Source organism: Malurus melanocephalus, unplaced genomic scaffold (genome assembly GCF_030028575.1).
Source record: "Malurus melanocephalus ecotype Western Australia unplaced genomic scaffold, MMel_1.1 scaffold_94, whole genome shotgun sequence".
Lineage (NCBI taxonomy): Eukaryota > Metazoa > Chordata > Aves > Passeriformes > Maluridae > Malurus > Malurus melanocephalus.
Genome location: NW_026623326.1, coordinates 1,191,248 through 1,213,145, shown reverse-complemented (window position 1 = coordinate 1,213,145; position 21,898 = coordinate 1,191,248). Strand labels below are relative to the sequence as shown.

The 21,898-nt window shown below is 42.2% G+C and overlaps 2 protein-coding genes across 2 annotated transcripts in view; both read right to left on the bottom strand.

Moving 5' to 3' along the window:
• Positions 1 to 85, bottom strand: part of SEC22A (SEC22 homolog A, vesicle trafficking protein) — a 26,106-nt gene extending 26,021 nt beyond the window's left edge. Inside the window, exon 1 of the mRNA XM_057368571.1 lies at positions 26 to 85. The gene's annotated coding sequence lies outside the window, so the exon portion shown is untranslated. The remainder of the gene's footprint in view (positions 1 to 25) is intronic.
• An 11,091-nt stretch (positions 86 to 11,176) lies between these two features.
• The window catches only part of PDIA5 (protein disulfide isomerase family A member 5), a 97,491-nt gene continuing 86,769 nt past the window's right edge, over positions 11,177 to 21,898 (bottom strand). The window contains exons 16-17 of the mRNA XM_057368569.1: positions 16,495 to 16,629; positions 11,177 to 13,993 (exon numbers count right to left, since the gene is read on the bottom strand). Coding sequence (XP_057224552.1) covers positions 13,913 to 13,993; positions 16,495 to 16,629 — 216 coding nt within the window. The 3' untranslated portion in view covers positions 11,177 to 13,912. The remainder of the gene's footprint in view (positions 13,994 to 16,494; positions 16,630 to 21,898) is intronic.

Sequence of the window (21,898 nt, the reverse complement as noted above, 5' to 3'; positions counted from 1 at the left end):
CCCCGCGCGGGGGGCGCGAGCGTACCTGGGCAGCGGGGCGGCGGCGCGCGGGTCCCGCCGGGCATTGTGGGAGCGGGCACGTCCGCGCGCTGCAGCGCCCTCGCGTGTTGCGGCCGCGCGGCTGCGGGGCGGGGCCGCCCTGAGGGCTCCGGGCGCTCCCGGCGCGGCTGAGGCGGGCAACGGGCGGAGCGTGGGGAGCTCTCCTGGAGGCTGTGTGTCCCGGCGAGCCACGCTGGCAGCCGGTGGAGCTTGGGGACCTGACCTGAAGGCTGCGGGGCGGCCCCGGTGTCGCTGTGTGTGAAGGGGGTGGCGCTCCCGCACGGCTGGGACGCGGCCGTGCCGGGTTCCCGGGCGTGGGTGTCCCACACCGCCAGCGCTGCCTCGCACAGCTTTGGCTGAAGCTGAATTTATCATGGAATCAGTCCGGTTGGAAAAGACCTCTGAGATTATCGAGTCCAACCTATGGCCCAGCACCAGCGTGCCAACCAGACTGTGACACTGAGTGCCACATCCAGTTTTAAACACCTCCAGGGATGGTGACTCCTCCACATCTCTTGGCAGCCCATTCCAATGTCAAATCACCCTTTCTGTGAAGAAATTACTCCTGATGTCCAACATGAACCTTCCCTGATGCACCTTAAGACTGTCCTCTCGTCATGTGCCCTGGGAGAAGAGCCCGACGCCCAGGTAACACCGGCCTCCTCAGGGAGTTCTAGGGAGCCATGACGACACCCCGGAGCCTCCTCTTCTCCAGGATAATTCGCCCCATTGTCAGCACAGCTGAGCTTTAGGAGCTGGGCTYTTTGGGTTCTCCCGTGTAATAACTTGTGACGGCAGCTGGCCGGTGTCCACAGGTTTAAGGGATCACACAGCCCCTGGCATATGCCTGGCGCTGTGTGAATAACCAGAGGTGTGTTCAGGGTTCTCTGCCGGGGCAGCGAGCGCGGCTGCTGGAGCGTGTGTGATGGGGATGGAGTAGCCACCAGGAAAAGTGCACTGAGATGAGACCAGCTGCTAGGCTAATCTCGCTGCCCAACAAATCAACCAGGCATGTTTTGACAACAAATGACAGTACAAAAGTGAAAGTTTGCAAACCTCATTACTAACCCTAGAGCAAGGTTCCTATTTTAAAACAACTTCCTTTACTGATACAAGGATAATTTTTTCCCTGTACCACTTTTCAACTTCACTGTTTTTKTACCAAATCACACAGTTTTAGTGTGTTGGCTCAAATCTCAAATGAAAGCAGCTTATTTCCTCRCTAACGCCTTTTAATTTCTTCTTCCATCTGTTACTATTTCATTATCCAAGTGCCTGTAGCACTGCAGTGTTGGGATAGAGGTAACACACCTCACACTCTAGGCTCTCAGGCTCTGCTGAGCTCTCCTCAGGAGCAAGGGGATCCGATCCTGAGGATGGTGCTGGAGCACATCAGCCCTCTCCAAACTCAACTCAACCTTCTCCAAGTAATTTTAAAGTGGACACCGATGGCAGCCCTGGATATCAGTGAGGCATCACCTCACTCCTCAACTCCAGCTGATCCAGGCGAGGTAAAATGATGTCTTGGCTCTTAGAACGAGGAGTAAATTRCTATTGCTGGAGACTCATTTCACGCTTTCAGCCTCTAGGCTTTCTCCTCTGCGCATCAAGCAAAGCTCAGCTAAGCTGAGGATTTGGGTTCTCTGAGTCAAACAAGGCCACAGCAAGGGGTGCAGGATTAACTGTGGCTCTGGAACTGAGTAATAGARGGAATGGCAAAAGGGGGAAATTGTTTTTAGAGCACCCTCAAGACAAGGAAGTGGTGAAACAGGGGGTCAGAAGATGAAGCTGGCATGGAGATGTGGGAAAGRAAGGAAGGAACAAGTGAGCAGAGGGGCCACTGCAGGAGAGGTCACCAGCTTGGTGAGGCAGCTTTTTTTTCTGAACATAAAAGCTCAAGAAAAAGTGATGTCCTGGAGAGCCTTTCCTGGCTTCTCTCAGTGAAAGCTGGCTGTTGGGAGGAGCTGCCAAGGATGTGCACCACAAACAGGTCTTTAGCTAAAGCCTCACAGGGGATGGAAGGTCTGCGGGTTTGAATACACAACTTGGCATCTCCAAGTCAGTATCTTGGCCTGTCAGGAAGAAACTGTTCCCAGTTAGGCTTTTGTAGAATGGAGCATGGGAACATCTCAGTCCTGACTGACTATGCACAAAGCCCACGTTCAGATGATGATACATTAATCTGAATAATTTCCAGAGAGTCCTTATCCTGTATAAACAGAGTGCACAGTATTACAAGCTGCTACACRGTTTAACAGCTTATGATAGCATCTACTATAATGCAGAGAACTAGTGATTACTTAATTAGAGGCTGTCTAAAGGTTTGTGATAAGTGCATACGTGTGTAATTTTAATTTTTCTAGTTCTTCTGAACTGTTTATCTTTCAACCCTAAAATTCTCTTAACCTTTCGTAAATGTTTTCAAGAAAAAAGATAAGCATTTTGCATTTACATAAACAGGACTTCAAGTATTGTATATATATCTATTAGTTAAGGTTCCTAGGGGAAAAAAGCACATTATTCTTTATTTTCAGGTGAACCTGGCCCCAAGAGGTTAAATAAATCACACAAGGTCACTTGAGGGAGGTATTGGCAGAGTCAGAAGTGAGGTTACAGCTCCAACCCTCCCAGCTCTCATGATGAACTTAAATCATATCTATTATTCAAGAATTTGCATGGCTAACAAGCCAGTTACACTTTAAATTGTGTTTTTTTTCTTGTCCCATTGACTCCCCTAAGACATGGAAGCAGTAAAACATTGTCAGATGGGCAGCGTGCAGTGAATGCATTAGTGAAAGCTGCAGCCAGAGATAAAACAGATTCATAAGAAGAAAATCCAGCCAGTGCAAAGGGAAGCCAAAGTGGAGGAATGTAGGTGTTTCAGAATGAGGAGAAGAGATGAGGAGACAAAGAGGAGCATGAGACAGGATATGAACAGTCAGAGGTTGAAGAGAGACTGGGATGGGAAGGACTGGTGACAAAGGAGTGCTCACAGTGCCAAACCCTCAAAAATGCCAGCAAGGTGCATCTCCATGAACACAGCAAAATAGTGAAGCCATGCACTTGCTGAGTGTGTCATCAGCCAGCTGAAGACAAARCCCAGTAATGAATGAATGCTCAGAGATGAGTTAGGACAGGATTTACTTCACCCAAGTTCAGTGATCTGGAAATTGCCCTCTGTGAAGAAGCTCTTTGTTGCTGTTTCTCCTCAGTCACTGCAGGGAACAGACATGTCCAGTTGCATTTATACACCTTGGCTTTGAATGACTAAAGGTAGAGAAGACAAACCCTTAGGCTCTGTCTACTGGATTTAAACATGACTTTTAAATCAGGTTTCCCCAAGGAAAAATATMCAGCTTAAGGAGCTGGCAGTAGTTGTGCTCATCAGTGATGGAATCACAGGAGCAACACAGAAGTAAAGTACTGAAAGAAAAATCCAATTTCAACTTTCTTTGCAKCAAGTAAAATGGTGCAATATATCAGATTACTTATCCACTTTATAACTGATTTTATGRGAAAAATGAAAGCCTTCTCTGATTTAGATTAATTAAACCCAAAGCCGTCATCTTTTTTTTTTTTTAACCTAAAAAGCTAAAACCCCCCCTTCTGTTTACTACATGTTTCTCATTCTATTGCTCTTTTCTCTGCACCATTTTATTTTCCTTATATTTCTTAAAATTTGGTGCTTGAAGTTGGAGGAATTTTTCTAGCTGTGTTTTCTGGCTTTAGCTAAAAACCAGACTAACAACCATTAATATGCTTCCTGTTTCTTGGATTGRTGATGCCAATTTCCACAAAAAAAAMCAGGTATGTTGAATCAGTGAATTCATATGGAGTGCAGCCCAGCTGCATCACGAGGCCTTCACACTCCAAATCAGGCTCCCRAAATCATGGCACTGGCTAAAAGCCCGTGACTTTCTAACAATTTCACAACTCTAAAAAATTGCATTCAATTTTAGAGGTTTTAGAGAAAACTGTGTCCATAATCGCAAGAGCTGGGATTATACTCACTAGAATGAACTGTTCTTGCTAACACAGCATCAGCAGAAGTGTGAGCAAGGTCATAAAAATCATCAGCAGAATATGTGGTTTATTTCCTTGCTTCTCTTTTTTAAAAGCCTCCTCTGCTGATTCAGTCTTAAGGTCCTGTGCTGGGCCCAAGAGTTTCTCTCATGGAACACTAGTATTTAACTCTCAAGGGCTTTACAAGACTGAAGCAACCTCGTAATGTCACAGAAAGTCTCTCACTGCTAATAAATGCAGCTGTTAGAACAAAATACAGTYATCCCAATGGCTCTTGTTGCAGCAGGGCCCAGTATGGTCTCCTGCATAAAGAACATCCTATTTCTGAAAAGTAATCTTCACACTGCATCTCAATTAGTTTGAAAAGCAACGTGTTGTTAATGTATTTTTATTTACAGGGCCGTAAGCATTATGGGCTTATGGAAATAATGTGAGTTAGCTTTTCTGATGATCATGTCCCAAGCCATTCCAACAGTGATGGGCTCTCTTTGGGGCTTTTCTGCTTACTTTATTCCCGCCCTGGTWGAAGCAGTTGATCTGAAAAGCCACATGAATATACTCCTAGTACACATAATCCCTTTAGTTCCCTGCATGACTGTAATTGAACATATTGGCAGACTTTGTTTGTATTTAAATATTTTCATAGAAGGGAAAGTCATTCCAAGCYGATCACTTCATGAGGCCAAAAAATTCATTAGGAGCCATTTGAATAATTCCAATAAATAAAATCATTATTTGTTGGTACACTTGTGCCATAAACACTATAATTTATTTTAAAAGAATTCTTGGTCCCTAATGAAATTTGTCTTTGTTCACAAWAATCACCACAACAAATTTATTGATTAAGAAAGAAAACACATATAACTTTGTAATCCACAGTTAGGTTGTTCTATTTGAAATTTAATTCAGAAGGAGAGAAAGGGTTTTTAGGACTGAAGGGATTATAGGTGCTGCAATATCTAATGAGATTATCAAATTGAAGTGGTAGCTCACTGTAACAGAAACCCACTGTGACATAGGATGGGCAGAACTTTCTGGGTTATCAAATCCAGTCCCCAGGTACTACAGGCAACTGGATCACAGGGTCCACTTAAAATACATTTTGTGAGCTTCATTTGTAAAAATTAGGTATGTTTTATCCCTATAATTTTTATACCCTCACTATGCAGGATAAAGAACAGCTAATTGGTAGTCTAAATTCTTCATGGCAAATTTATACCCACTTGCTGATACACCAAGATGGCCTCCCTTTAATTCCCCCTACCTGATGTGTTTACAGGAAGCAATCAAACCACATTTCAGTCTTCAGCTGCTGGGCTAAATAAGCCCCTTATGTATGCTGTCCTTTCATGAAAGGTTATCCAGTCTCCTCCTCTTAGCAGCCCTTTGCTGTACCCATTTCATTAAGAACCCAGCTTTCCTTAACATGATCAGAATAATGAGTTTTTTTCCAAATAAAATCTTACTGGGGTCTTATTCAAGGATGTTCATGCCTGCTTTGCTTTGCTAGAAATGGGTTTCCTATTGCATTTTAGAGTCTCAGTTGCCTCTTCCATGCCTACGCTTCACAAGGGCAATTTGTAATATTTTTTGTCATTCCAGCTTTTCTGCAGAATTTTGTTTGCTGCTACTTCCCTTACTACTTCTGTGGCCTCACTCTTCAGCTCTTGTTGTGCAATATTCTGAACTGTCTCTACACTGATGATACCTCCTAACTTGGTGCCTTCAATGTATTTTTATGATCAGACACTTCTGTTTTCCAAATAGGTCACTGATGAAAATAATAACRATCAGTCTTAAGACATACGGTTTAGGAGCTTTGAATAATTCCCATTCAATAGAGTTCAGCTTTTAGTCTTCCAACAYCATGTATGCCTTGCAGTTCCTCTATAAATCTCAGACTTGTCCACACAGGCAATATAAATTTATACAGGGCTCCTCATCRGCTATTTTATTCAAGTCCAGACAGCCAGATTTCCCTTCTTTGTCTAGCTAATTAATTACTCTATCAAAGGAACCTATTGAATTAGTTTGATACTATCTAGCCTYGGTAAATGCCAGTTCCATTTTATTCTGTTTTCCAGTGTCTGTCATGACTTTTACAATACTCTCCTCCCACATTCTTTCCAAAAGCCTGACATAAAATATTGCTGTTCACAAAACAAAACATATTGTGCTTTTTCAGTGAAAAACCCATGTTTTATCTGTCTTTGGTATGGATTAGTTATTTACATCAATATACAATTTTGACTAGCAGGTAGTGTTGAGCAGCAGTTATAGATTGGTTGACTGTAYATTCCCAGCAGAAATGTATATGCATCCTTTTTTATTCTACATAGTGTTATATCACTTTTTAAAAGGATTGGGATACAAATTTGGCAGCCTGATCCAACTGAGACATGGCCCCACATGCAACAGGGTCTTTTCCTGAACTGCTTTAGAATCAACTGATACATGTTGCAGAAAATCAGAGGACAACATGCAGTGACTTGTATGGTGATCAYAGACATTGGCATGGAAGAAATACAGGTTTTGAAGAAGCAGAAAAGAGTTAGAGAGGATTTGGCTGAGAGATGCTGGATGATTGTTTCAGATAGAGATAAATTAMACATGGTGTTGTCTTCTTTGTGCTTAATTTTAATTATGTTGTGGGCAGTACACAAATTGAAAGAAGAGCTGGTAAGAAACTAAATCAAGTCTTGAATTTCAAGTCCACTGCTGACCCACAGACTTTGTGCGTCCTTGGGCAAAATGCTTTGTTGTTTTTTTTTTTTTTTCGTCTCACTGCCTCATCTGTAAAACAGAGATAACACTACCTCTTTTTTCCCAACCTGACTATTTACATAATAAAAGCCCTTCCATGCATGACAGACTCTTATGTATTTGTACAGCATCTAGAATAATGAGGACCTGGATCTTGGGACCACAACACAAACAATACACAACAATTAAGATTACACATTGATCCAAAATATACCTTATGCACCTCATACTACAGTACCTTGCCAGAGAGACGTGATTTTATTCCGTGGTGAACTCTGTTTCTTTGATTTCTGCAGTCCTTCCATTTGTGCTGCTCTTTTGTCTAAGGAAAGCTTTGGCAGAGAGGTTTTAGGTAAGCAGTGACAAAGCTTTTGTGGTCTCCTGCAGATGGAGGGCATGATGAACCCCAGAGTCCAAAGGGAATTTGCATGGCACTGGGCAGCATCGTGCAGCACCTCTGCATTTCTGAAGCAGCTCTCCTGTGGCCCCATTCACCTCCCACTGCATCAGCGAAGATCTGCCTTGAAGGATGCTTGCCCCTCTGTGAAAAGGGAAAATAAAGRGCCTCTCAACCATATTGTCCCTGGGGAGGACTGTGTACCCACTGCAGGTCAGCCCTACCCAGAGCTGTCATCTTGGTAAGCAATCCTACACCYTTGGAGAGGTCTCAGTACATTCTGGGGATGCAGTAGGAAATGTTGGAGCTGATCATCCAGTTCCATGCTTGTGGGGTGGGGTACAGTAATAAGTGTCCCCTCACCATCAACCTGGAGGCTACAGTACTGGAGATCCATTACTGTGCTGTACATTTTCCTATGTAATGTTCTCTGAAGAGTTTATGCTCAGCTTGGAAAAAGACAGCTTCCCACGCTAGAACTTTTGGGAAGTGGGAAGCTTTTTCCCCCTAGCCTGTATGCCCAGGAGGTAATGCCAAAATAATGTTGGAGGCCAGGCTGGGTCCGTGCTGAGATTTCCCTGCGTGCTGAGAGAAAACAAAACAGAGGGTGCTTGGCTGCCCTGAGCTGGTATGTCCAGGCCCTGAGGCTGGGCTGGCTGTGCAGCTACTTGGCATGGAGAGCAGGAAAAACATGCATAAATTAGGAGCTCTTAAGGCCAGTTTCCTTCTTTGGTCCCAGAATAACTGGCCGAGGGCACTTGTATTGCAGCAGCAGCAGCAGACCAGCCCCTCCCACTAACAGGTGACATTCTTTAGTGCTTCCCTTGTGCTGGCAAATACACCACGACATTAATTACAGTGCGGCGCTGCCCTGACTAACAAACACTGACGTTAAAAAAAACTAATTTCATCCGCCCTCCTTTTCTTCACGAGATTTTTACAAACAGAAAAGAACAAGAGAAGTGATGGTAACTGCATTATTAATAATACATAGTTGTAASTGATTAGTTTGGTTTCCTGTCCTGCACAAGGCAGATTGCATTGTGCTGTGGCTATTGTTGTTTTGTAGGAACTCAGGCTGGATACCAGGTGCCTGTTACAAATGTTGGGCGCCAAATTAAACACCCACAYATACTGAAAGGACCAGCAACACGACAGGAAGAATTATTCATTTTGCCAGCAGTAAAATGACAAAGCAGAGGAGTGACAAATGCTCTAGATAAACCCAGAGCTCCAATTTAATGCATGGGATAAGGACCTCTTTTTCCAAATAAAGACTCCCAACTCTAGCAGTTTCTTACTTCTCCATAATTTAGCTGTGCACATATTTGGCATTTAGAGTGTGACGGATTTACACATTTGCTATCAAATGAGCTGCAAGAGCTAATCAGCTCGGGCAGAATTGCACATATTAATGAAGAAGGCTCTTCTGCATGCCTGCGATGTAGACACCCACTTAACTGGGGCACCAGAGACTAATTTGAAAAGATTTTGTTCACGTAGCTCTTTTCCTATGATGAATGCTTGCAGGGAATCATGCTGTAGAGAGGGAGCAAGCAGTATCTGCAAAATCTGGTTAAATGGTTCTCATTAMTGAGTGATGGAAGAGCAATAGGAAAGATAATTTATTAGTGGCTCAAAGCTAATGAGAATAATTAGCACTGTGATGCTTTCTAAGCAAACACAGAATAAGTGTTCCTTAAGGAGTGCTGTCTCCCTGCAGCAGAGGCAACTGCTCTGGGCAGGACAGGACTTCCAGAACAGGAATCRTACAAACCAAGGACCAGGTCGGACAGCTGTGTGGAAACACTCAGACATCCCAATGGGCCTTCATTMGAGTTGTGATTTCCTAAATTTTGGGCTAACAGACCATCTGTTTTTCTATGTCAAAAACAGCTACACTGGGCTGATGAACAGAGTTTACACTTCAGCTTAACTCCTCAGAAACCAGAGGTTGGAAATTGCTGCCTTGGATACTGAGATTTTTTGCAATATTGCATCACACAGTGCCTTCCAAAATGTTGCAAAAGCTAAGCCAGTCAACAGTGCTTTCCAGGGAGTRTTTCAGCAGCAATGATCAGTCCTCAGGAATCCTGGCTGCCAGCAGAAAAAAAGGCATTTGGCTTCATTTCCTTTGTAGACACCCAGGTATCCTCCTTCCTCACTCTGTAAATAAAAATAGGATGTGCAAAGAAAACATAGCATCTTCTTATGACCAAAGAAACTAATGGGAAAAATTCTGGTTTCCAATCAGTTCCAGCACAGAGCAGTAATGTACACAACCGGATTAGCCAAAGGGCTGCACTCCTGTGGTTCCAGCAGAGCCATGGAACACTCAGGGATGCTGGGCTGCCAAAGGCAAAGGAAATGCCAGCGTTTGGCTACAGTGCTCAACACCTGCTGATAAAAGCTGATTTCCCCCCACCTCTCAGTTTTCAGAATTTACTCCTGCAATTCCAGTGTTCCATTACAGACCCAATCACACAAAAGTAAGCTATTAAATTAAAACGAGGTGCACATGGGCAGYAGTCCCCACTCCCCCGAGTGTCGTTTGGAGCAAATAGCTTGTTTCATAGTTTGTAAAATGCAGTTGGCAAGGRTTCAGTGTTATTCTAGGAAATCCATGTAGGCAACATTTCTTTCTTGTAATATAGCACTATCAAGAATATGGAGAGTGATTTTGCTGTTTATTTTTTAAAAGGCAAACAGACAAAACATCTGTAGGTTATGTCACCAGGTCTTGACTTTTCTTTTGAAAAGCAGTTCACTTCTAAAATCAAAATAATCCATAAAGCAATTCCATCTGAAACAAGACTCTCTGAAGCATTCTCTTAGAGCTTACTCATGAAGGGAGTTTCATCTGCTTTTTTACTCCCAAACTAAATGCTGCAAGAACATAGACCTTACCTAATCTTTTTTCACCAGTAATATCAATCTGTATTTGTGGATGACTATTGAAAGGATTCTAAGTTAGCAAGATACGGGGACTTMATTTGGTCTGAGTGGGAGTTTAGAAAAATTACCAGGGCTGTTTCACCCAATTGCAACTATTTAGGAGGGGCTTGGGAGTCAGTGTGGTTGTCAGATCCAAAATGCAGTTTTAGATGGGTAGGAAAGAGGAAATGGAGATTTACTAGGCTGTTTTTCTTGATTCAGATTGGAAAGCAAGTCTCTTCCAGGCTCTCTTGTAGGAGTTGCTCTGGTTTGAACAAGTAAGGATGTAGTTACTGGGTTGGAGATAGATGGATTACAACAGAGCCAAATCAGCCTCTGGAGTTGCAGGGGCTGGGATAGAAGCTCAGGCTTATCTTGGGACTCCCAACCTGTGTTTCCCATATCCCAGAGCATTCTCTCTCCTGGGAACTTTTCCCTCCTTTTGGTGGATGAAACAAATCCAACATTTCAGGCTCTTTCATTAGATGGGAAAACCATTTCCTTCCCAGCTTCTAGTATGCACAAAACACTTGGCCCTGCTGCCCTTCATCTCTTGGTCCAGCCACACAGCAGGACTAACACAGCCCTGTGGGCTGTTTATATCATTTAAGCCAASACTGGGGAACAAAGTGATTCACAATCCTTGCTGAGCCTCTCTGCTGTGTACACGTTTTACCCTTCCTCGACAAGATTTAATCTGCTTAGGGTTAACTATGTAGCGGATGTCCAAGACCTTTGAATCACACCTTAAAAAGACTGGAAAGACCAAACCCATAATTGCAAGAGCAGAATCTCTGATTCACTGCAAACCATTTGTTATCAGCAATTAAGTTTCTTGCTGATAAATGATTCATGACTTGAAAGCCCAGATTACTCACTTTTAACCATGGCAGAAATTCCTGTGTGATTATGAACGCCTGGGCTACGCATCTACTGCGACAGGCTGGGAAGTCTGAATGTGTGAAATGACCAACCATTTAATTACAGAAAATAAGAGCTCTTCCATTTATTTTTCATTCACAGTTTGTAGAAAAYCATAAAGTATTTCAATTTCAACATGACTGATGCGAATATAAACATAAACTGACTTCACTAGCAAATATAAACACCATMGTTTGCTTTACTGGAGGCAACAAAACTAAAGCAGTGTGACTGATATCCAGATCTGGCCTACTAATTAAAAAGGCTTGGAAGCAAAGCTCCAAGCTCCTGGTACACTCTACTTCACAGTAACTAAGGCTTTTGTCAGCCATTTGATGTAATCATTTATGGTGTTCAAAACTGTATTTTTCAAAAACCATTCAGACCATAAAACAGATGAGTCATGACCCTGTAACAGAAGGTAAATTATTCTCAAATATTTTATATTTGTGCATTAACACATGACTAGCCAAGAAAAAAAATGAATGCCCAAGTCCAAGAAGTAACTGACAAAAGACCRAAGGGAAAAATGAGAATCCTTAATTTTATTATGGTGTAACCAGCTGTAAGGAATTACTGGTCTGAAGCACAGAGTGCAATTGTCTTATCCTAAACATTTACTAAAGCCTACAATTCAGAATGATCCTGACTAGTGAAGTCACCATTGGCAAGCCATCATTTCTTTCCTTATTTTTTGAAGAAGTCTACATTTCTCACCAATTAGCACAAACATGGGCACAGCCTATGCACAGAAAGGCTCAACATTTTCTGGAGGCTGTATTTTGTTAATGCCAGCTGCTTTGACTCTGAGATCAAAAGAGACACAGAAAGTTCTGGACTGATCATACTTGATAGTTTGCTAAAAGCAGAAGAATTCCTGTTTGAGATCAAACGGCATCAACAGGTATTGTTTCCTAAATGCAGAGAAGAGTGCCTGCTACTTATATGAGGATAGCCTGAAAAAAAGAATTATCATTATCTTCTGCAAAAGTGCTATACACAAGTAACTGTGCTAATTGAAAGGGGAAAAACAGAGCGAGAGACTTCATAAATTAAGCTACTTTTACACTATGATATTATGTACTATCAGGCAGCTGATTTTTTTKGGTGAAGAGGCTCATCAGGTGCCTAATAAGAGAAGATACTTGGCACAGCTCCATGGCCATTTCCAATTGATGTCATGGTTAACAAGCTGGCTACCATACAAGGCCAATCAGGCTACTGGTATTCCACAACACTCACTAATGGCTTCAGCAGCTTAACGGTGCCAAACATACAGTCCCATTAATGAGGCAAGAGAGAAGGAAAAATACTCAGGAAGGAGSGAAAATGCCACTCACCTCCTGAGCAGCCCCTCAGCATGGCCTGTGGATCCCAACTAGAAGAAAAYGAGATGGGCAGACTGAGGAGCAAGAAGAACATTTGAGAGCCAGGTGACAGCTCTCTGCTGTGAGAAGCTGTTTTGGGATCCCTGGAGTGCCAGGGCAGAGGGAGGCTGACCCTCAACCACCACACACCTGCCGTGCTGCCCAGCACTCCCACAGGAGTTGGGGACTCATCCTGCATGTGCCGGCTCTTCCTAAGCCACCACCAGCTGTGGTCATTCATCCAGTGGGGAAGAAGATGAACAAGGCTGATTAATRATAAAAATATTTGTCTTTTTCAAAATTTATTTTTAGTTCAAAGTGAATCACAACTTCCTGCCCCTCCCTCTCCCCTCCTGTGAAGACAGAAGTACCTCCAGATGAACTTGTTTTTTTGTTTAAGCATCAAAAGTGTAACACATTTCAACTGCTGCTGATAAAGGTTTTACAGTAAYGACTGTCAGAGAGAGATCGATTGTGCAACTCCTCAAGGAGCAAAAAGGAAAAATCCCTCCTACAAATGCAGATAAACTTTTGGAATGTAAACAGGTAATATACACAATTAGTGCATTACCAGAAGTATTACGCATTTAGTATTATGCGTTTCTCAAAACAGTCAAACRTAACACTTTACAACACGTATTTGATATGACCCAATCAAAACTTGAGGGAGACTGTGTACCCTATAACAGTAACCAAGTACTCCTATAAGATAATCATTCCTGCCATAACTTACAGATACATTTGATAGTATTGATGCCAAAGAAGGAGGGTTTAGTCTGATTTCATCCATGCTCTGCTAATTTTTGATTTGTGGCTTAATCCACTCAATACACTTTTATACAGGTATGTAAACAGTTCTGATTTAAAGATCAGAGAGGTTTAAATGAAATTAACAGATCTGGACTGGTCAATGTTTATGTCTTCATTAACTCAGATACCTTATTTATCCCTGAGCACCTTAAAATTGTTGCCCCCAAATCTCAGTCAAGAACACATAACTATTTCACAAGAATGTAAAACTGCATTTGAATAAATCTGTGTCTTATAAATCCCATTTTCCTGCACTGATTTAAACAAAAATAACAAAACAAACCCAAACCAAACAGCGTCCCCTCCCCTTTGTTTTTTACATGTACTGCAATACCAGAACAAAAATTTTACCCTAACAAACAACACCACCTACAGACACACTACAGACTACAAAAATATTGCATAGGAGTGTCAGTGGGCATAGTCTCCCAACATGAGAGAAAATGCTAAGTTTTCTTTAAAACATTATGGCAACATTCTAATTTATTTTCCTTTTAAAAATCAAGTGGTTTAGCTTTATTTCAAAATTGTACAAAATGGCCATGGCTGTTTATAAAAAAAAAAGTCTCTGTCTTGAGAGTATGTGAAGTCTCAGGTGCATCAACAAAAGACCTGGAACCATTCACAGTGCAGCGGAAAGCTTCTTYTGAGGCAGAAACTACAATTCATCCTTCTTCTTTCCCACTCTTTCATGATCTCTTTCTCTCAGGGTTCGCATGAAAGTTGTAAATCCAGACTCCTGGTTTTGAAGGAAGAAAAATATGGGTCATATTTTTACCAATAAAGCAAAACAATGCATCAAGAGCACTTTGAGCTTCTGTATCCCAGCAGAATATAAACTAAGAAGCAGTTTTTTATTTTCTGTACCCCATGGCAGTTAGGAGGAGTTACTGCTTCTGCGTTGCCTCATGGTGCCTGCTCTGCTCCAAGGCTACTCCACTGCAATGCAAGGGCAAAATATCCATGCACATCCTACATGACAAACTTTGAAGAGATGGGACACTGAGAAAAAGGCCCTAAAACTCACAGGATAAGGTAAAATCTGGCACTAGAAGTGCCATTGCTGCCTTTTTGTTGAAAACACTCAAAAGCCATTTTCAAGCTGCCTTTGTATGCTATTTGTGTCATTCTAAAAGCAGTTACTGGATCGTTTGTTGACTATACACACATTTACCACTCACCCTCTAACAGTTTTGATCACGATTTTCTTTCTTTTCAAACATTCCAATGATGGAAATCACTTCTATTTTTTGATGTTACTATTAAAATTATTATCAAAATTTTCAAACCTGGTTGTCTAGATGCCAACCTCTGTATTCCAACAACTTATGATTTCAGATTATCTAAGGCTGTTGAATGCCAGCAGTTTCCTTTTCCAAGGAAAGCTGTGAACACAGCTCTGAGGCATTTCACAAGGCTCAGATGGGTGGAGGTGTGAACACCTGTGTTGGAATACACTGTCTACTGGTACCCCAACACTGAAGTTTTCTGGGCAAGTAACAYTGCTCCCACACAAATTGGCCATTTTTACATTTAAACAATCACAGAACACWCAAAACTGGTCATGAAGAGGGAAAATACCAAAGGTAGAGAGCAACTARCAGAAGTAAAAGGTTTAAAACAATATCAGGAAACAACAAAACAAATAAAGCAAAACCACAAGGCTGGGAAGCTTTTAGAAGACTAAACAAGAAAACACTTTTCTAAAACTACTCACTGATCTTCCACTGAAAATAAATGAAGTGACAAGCTTTGGCCATTTGTCACCTGGAGACATCTGGCAATCAACAGGCCCCATGAAAGGCACTGTGCTAAGCACTGCCTCAGCATTACTATGGTAAGAGATAACAAACCCTAATTCAATRCTGCACAAGCAGAAGACCATTGGTTCCCAGAGAGGTGGAAGACGAAGAGAGCAGCCAGCAGCAGAGACACTGGGATGTTCCCGTTGGGTAATTTTTACTCAAGAAAGGGTTGGCTGCATGTAGGGGATTTGTTAGTCCACTTTCCAGAATATGGATAAACATCTCCCAACTGCTGTGGCCTCAGAGYACTCCTGTATTGGATATAAATGCTTTTTATCAGCCACCACTGATCCTTCCTTTCATATATAATTCCTGTAAGAATGGGTTAGAGATCCAAAAACTGTGGCTRAAATATTGCTCCAGTTATTGGATACTGCACCCACCTTTACTTTTAAATTAAACAGAACTGGAACTAAACACGGTATCCACAACAATGGCTGGATCAGCACCACAAAATGGCAATTACTGGGGTCCACATATCCTGAAGGAAACTGGGAGGTRAAGCTCTATGAAGACTTCCCCAAGATCCTACCTAACAGAGAACATCAGAACTTGGCTTTTCAATGCATGCTTTTACATAATTTCCTGAGCTCTAAGAGCAACCAAAACTTTCAGACAAGAATCTTTTCTCAAAATCACTGGATGGCTCAAAGATCCCAAGTTTTTCTTGCAGACCCCAGGCAATCAATGGCTGCTGAGGAGTCACCTCCCTCCAGGAGGTTATAACAAAGAAGGCCCACAAATAATTGAATTGCTTCTTTATTTTCAGCCACTTTACAACACTGAAGGCATTATGCMATTTCTGCCCCCATTTCTTGCACTCATAGCATATAATTAGTTGGCCACAGCAGGACAAAAGAATGAAACTTCAGCCCAGGGGTAGATGGCACGATTTGTCTTCCCCTCCTGAGTGCCAGGAGTGAATCTGATTCAGGGCAAATGAGATATTTACTTTCCTCTAATCTCTAAAGGACAGCTTTGTCCTGGCTATAAAACCAATGGTCTGTCACCATTTGGCAGCCTGGTGGACCTGTAACACGTTAGCAGTGTCTGTGTGATCCAGAACTGACAAGAGTAAGGCCTGTGCTTTCTGGCATTTCTGCCAGCAGCACACGCAATAAACCSTTCCCTTTTACTCAGTCCAAATTCACTCACAGACTTAAGCTTAAAGAATAAAATATACAAAGAGCATTACCAAATCTAATCCTTTTTCCTCTTCTCATGTTCCTAAAAATAGACCAAGTGTGTTCCTAATGCAGAGATGTAGAGGGGTGTGGTACACAATGATTCATCCATGTACGACAGCAACACAGGCAGTTCAACATTCTTCCACCATGGTAAAAATTTACTCTGCAGTTTTCACCTGCAAGGCAGGACAGGCAGAGGAGACCTTCCTCCCTGTACCAGGGGATGGATGACTCTTGCTTTCACTTACCCCTCGATCTCCCGTRTATTTTTCCACAAATTTCCCGTAGTTGTAATAGTTGAAGGTGGGGTAGCCATCAACCCCCTCCTGCTTACACAGGTCGTGATTCTGTCCTTTGGCACAGTCCACTGCAGCGTAGGCGATCTGAAACACAAGAGATCACACTGAGGCAGGAGAAGACAAAGCAAGAGCCCATTTCATGGAGATGCTGCTGCAGTTTAGCCTTAGCACTGAGAGCAACCCAAGTCTTCTGCCAAACATGCAATGGCTGCTGTAAGGGCTCAGCTGTGGAGAGAGAGCAGAGGGTGGGCATCACCTGGCCTGTGCAGCTGCAKGGCACGTTCAAATCACAGAGCAGAAAATCACCTTCCCAGTCCAAACAGGAAATCCAGAGGCTGGGTTAATAAAAACAAATCCAGGCACAGTGGCCACAGCTTTGTCAAACTGCAATATTCTTCTGCCACTTTGSTTTTAAGTGATGAACAGTGACAGTGGCTTTGGTGACAGTAATGACCCACCTAACCCAACCTCCTTCCTGTGGCATGGCTAATGCTCAAAAAAGCTACCAAAGATGATAGTCAGTGCGGGCTATTCATAGATTAATGATTTCTATTCCAGATAGCTTTTCTAAACTCCAAGCAATTCTTCCAAGGTCAAACGGGGATGGACGAGGAGCCAGAGCATCATCTACCAAGCAGTGCACAAAGGGAAGAAGGTTGCTCGCTCACAGTCTCAGCCTGGGTTTGGATTTACTTTCCTGTCTTTTTTCAGGACTGCACATTACATGCAGCCATTAGCAAAGTGGGCTTTAATTCCTTCTGAAACCTCTAGATGCTACTGTCACACAGACAAACCCTGAGTAGGAAAAGCCTGCCATGCTCTCAGCCTGTTGGCAGTGGAGCAACACCCTCAGTCCCTGCCTGCTTCCACACCGCCCCAGAGCATCAGTTCTGAACATTCGAGTCCTGACTCTGTGAAGTATTGAGGAGGGGCTGCCCTKAACATTTCTGATGTGAAATAAAATGTGAGTCATAGGCTTCTACTCAAAGCAACCGAGCCCGTGCTGTGATTTCACTCTGACTGTTCCTGTGAGCAGCTGCTCACACAGGCTCTGCCTTCAGAGCCTGAGACAGGCTCTGCTGAAGAGCAAGCAGGGTGAAGTACAGCCTATGTAAAAAATCAAAACAAATTAGAGTAATGACTTTTTGCAACTGTGGGTTACAACTTATCACGGGCTAATTTCATAGCAGACACATTTTAATTTGAAATTTCCCTTCCACAAGCCTCCTTCAAACAGCTGATCAAAATACCTTTTGCTTGCATGACTTTAGGGYTGCAGTTGAACAGTTCTTCCATAATTAAAAGATCACTTAATATTCCACAATGCCCTCCTGTTTCATGGTGACACTGTCAAAATGTGAAAACCTGATCTCATTATCCGAGCAGTAATTAAAGAGATTGGCAAAGCCAATTTCAGTTAATTTGCTTGTTTTGTTTTGGCTTTGAAAGCCTGACAAGACAACGCTCACTATGATCTTGCTTGGTCTTTCTTCAGGTGGAAAGTACCAGATGAAGTGAAGTGYTCTTACCTTACATACTTTGTTTCTGGATTCTGATTTTAAACATTAATAAGGTTATTATAGAACCAGAACTCTTGAGAGCTGTTAAAAACATGTATGATCCCATTTTTTTTTTTTCGTAAACACAAAACCTCTTAAACATTCTGGGCCTATTTAAATGAAAGGTTAGAAATAATAAACTCAAAAGAGTTAAATCTAAGTATTTCTGCCTTCCTAACCTTAGCAGACAGCCAAATTTCCGAGCTCTGTCTGTTGGCTACTTCTGTGTATGGAGACAAACATTTTTTTTTATGACACAGCATGAAGGAAGAAAGAATACTSTAAGTCCTTGTTCCTTAAAAACTAGAAGAATAAATCTAAATAAATCAAATAACTTTTTTTTCCCTCACTGTTTTAAGTATCACAGGGAGAGATTCCAGACAGAAAAAGGGAAGGTATGCATGTACTCATCCCCATCTTAGTAGCTGGCTTGTGGCATGAAACTGTCGTGGCTGATGACCCATCGTGTCTTGGAAATTAAGAAAATTAGTTTTCAKTAAACTGGAAGAAGGAAGAGAATGTCTCTTTATCTGTATCTCTGGAAACATCTAAATGGATACTGACTGGAGCAAGAGTCTAATTTCATTTCCAAAAGGCTTTTGTGAGAACAGCCCCCAGTGAGGAGAGGGTGCAGCACAAGAATACAACTCTGTTAGCCACTGTTAACCCTGCTCAGAACATCTTCACTTTGCTCTGAACAGGTGASTGATGGACTGTGAGGAGATGGCTTCCAACAGAAATGCTCTGTAGGGTCCTTGAGACACAGCTCTACTCTGCAGCACATGGAAACCAAAGCTGGTCCATCTGTATATTTGCTGTGCACACAAAGACCCCAATCCAATCTGAACCCAGCAGCCACATGAGCCCAATACTGTGTCCAACAGTCTAATGGCACATCTGGAATAGCATTTGGGGGACGTGTCCATGGTCTGTCCTCCCTGCAATGCTCATCATGCAAGCTCCCCACAGCCCCACCACTGCTCCTGCAAACACCATTTTGAGCCCAGCTCTTCAGAACACATACATTTGGTTATTTTTACAGCCAGTGAGAGAAGAGGAACGGCGATTTTCAAAAGCCTTGTAACTCATACAGACGTGAGCAAAATTTCATAGAGAAACATCTAATTCCCAAGACCATCTGAGGCTGCATTTCAATGCCTGCTGCCAACAGTGGCTGAGTAAGAGTACTTAGGAGAGCTTGAGTGATTACTTTAGAGTGGAAATGTTAAGGCAGCCTAAATATAGAGGTTGCTACCATCTCTGTGCACTCATTATCATAGCATCACAGTCCTAATTGTCTTGCCTGTCTCACAGCGGAAGATCAAATATAGTGCACTGCAAGAAGAGAAAAGTGATGCTGGAAAACACTTGCAGCYAAACACACTTCTGGACTGAGGACCAATTCTCATCTCAATTCCATCAACTCCAGACAGCTGAACTCTGAGATGCAYGAGGATTTCAGCAAATAGCACTGAAGCCCTTTGCTTCTTTATGTTTTGATGGACTGTGAATACTGAACTCCACTGCTGGCAGAGCTGTGTCCTACCACAGTGAATTCCTGAATGGCTCTGCTGAAAGGCTGCCATGTAAAAAGCAATGCTCTGTTTGAGTCCTGGCTCAACTGAGCAATGATACACTGTAGGGAGAGTTTCCCCTCATTCTCAACCCTCTCAGCAAGAGTCAGCTTTTCTGCTTCACTAAAGAAGTAAACTGAGTCAGGAAAAAGAACAACCCAAAAAAACCTCTCTTGAAATGCGGTTAAAGACTTCTGGAGAATATTCCTCTGAGACCTGATCTTCATATTCAACTACCAGTAACAAGTTCCATGGAAGTTCACTGGAGKGCACAGGTTAGCAAGACCTACATGCTTTGACCTGCAAACCTACAAAGTTTATCCAGCCAGAAGCTGCAGGTATGTATCCAGAGCCAAGACATTTGGCATCACCTCTCACAAATTCCCTCTCATCAAGAGGGAAAAACCCTCTAAAAATCTGTGAGAGAAAAAACTCTAACACTGGTCTAACACTTACGTGTGTGTGTGTCTATATATATGTCCATTATGGAAAAATCCAGTGTAACAGCTTTCAGAAGGCAAGATTGATTTTATGTAGATTTTGATTGTTAGGGCTAAATTTTCAATTTCTTGAGCTTTCCTCAAACCAGAGGGGAAAATCCACTGAAAAAACAATTCAGGGAGAAAAAAGCGGTAAGTGCTATATCTGCAACATGCACAAAACTCCACGGGATTATGGATTCTCTATAACCCAAAGCTGTGCTGCCTTAGATATTGACAATACATCATTATATACAAGTCCTTTCTCCAAAGCCAATGCTGTCCAGCAGCAGTAGCAGGAATAGAAATGTTACAAATTAAAAGATAATCAATCAGAGATTGAGGACCCCAGAGGAAGTTTCTTGGAGTACATCCAACTTCCTTAATTTTATGGGTAGTTCCTCACAACTGGTATGCAGCCTATAATAATTAATAATATCAAGTGAGTATGTGTAGTAATGCATAATAACAACAGCAACAATAACCCCACCAAATAAGTATGCATTTCTCCACAGCCAGTGCAGGTTAATATGAGTCTAGCAACACCTGGCACTGGAAAACACTTTTACTAGAAAAAGTAATCCCACAACAAAGTTTCATGGTTTTACCAAAAAAGTGGGAGCTTAACCACAGAGTTGCAAACTTAACTCTGCATGGCAATAACCATGAGCAGCGTATGAGCAGCTCTGAAGAGCTCTGGGGAAATAGAGCATGGCATATTTTTTCAGATGAAGAGGACTGCTGACAAAAGCTGAGCTGTTGTAAAAACCAGAACATTTCATTTTAGGTGCTTCAGTGGAAGTGAAGCCGTGCTGAAAATGTGACCACTCATCTCCATGCGACCCAACTGCAACAGAAGGGTGATGCCTTATTTTGTTACCAAATGTTAGAGGAGAAAGAAGTACTTGCAGTATAATCTAATCATACACCAGGAATCACACTTCCCTTCCAACAGAATTATGAAACAACTTTTTGCTCTAGAGAGATCTTACAGGTAAGAAACACAATTTCATTCAATGGTTCAAACAGATGTGTAGAAAATTGAAAGTGGGATCCCCTTGACCTTCCAGGTAACWCCTCCTTTCTGTTCTGAAAGCTCTTTCTTTTTAACAGTTTGTCTCCCAGTCACCACGTRATGAAAAAGTAAAAATATCCCCTCAGTCCTAGTTGCTCTCCTGTTAAAATATGTACTGCCACACACTGGTTTATTGATTCAAGGAAATAAATCTCTGCTAGAGCTAATATTGACTTTTGTTATGAAAATGGAAGTGAACAGCTAACTGAATATTGATTTGAGAGAGGAATGATATTTGATAAGCTTAAAAAAAARKWAAAAACAAAATTGCAGCATGGAAATAAATGCTGCCAACCAACATTTTTAAAGTATAATCAATTCCAGATGACAATTACCTGATTACTAGTAAAAAAGTCTGTTGTTGCCAAACGTCTTAAAAGTACCTATAAATAAAACAGATGTGCATTCTTCCCTAGGATTACTCCATAGGTTTCTATTTCTATCACCTGTTCTGGATCTAACAGCAGTTAGGGGCTGGTGTGCTAAAGCTTGTTGCAATTCAGCTACTGTTGTCARAGTGAAAGGCCTTGCAAATGGTAAATTCATTATTAGTTGCCCAGATGTGCCRTGGCAGCATTACAGGAGGTGCAGTTCATCAGCCATTCTCCAAGCAGGCCGATTTGCAAAGGGCCATCCATTAGTACACCATGATGTACAGTGCTAACA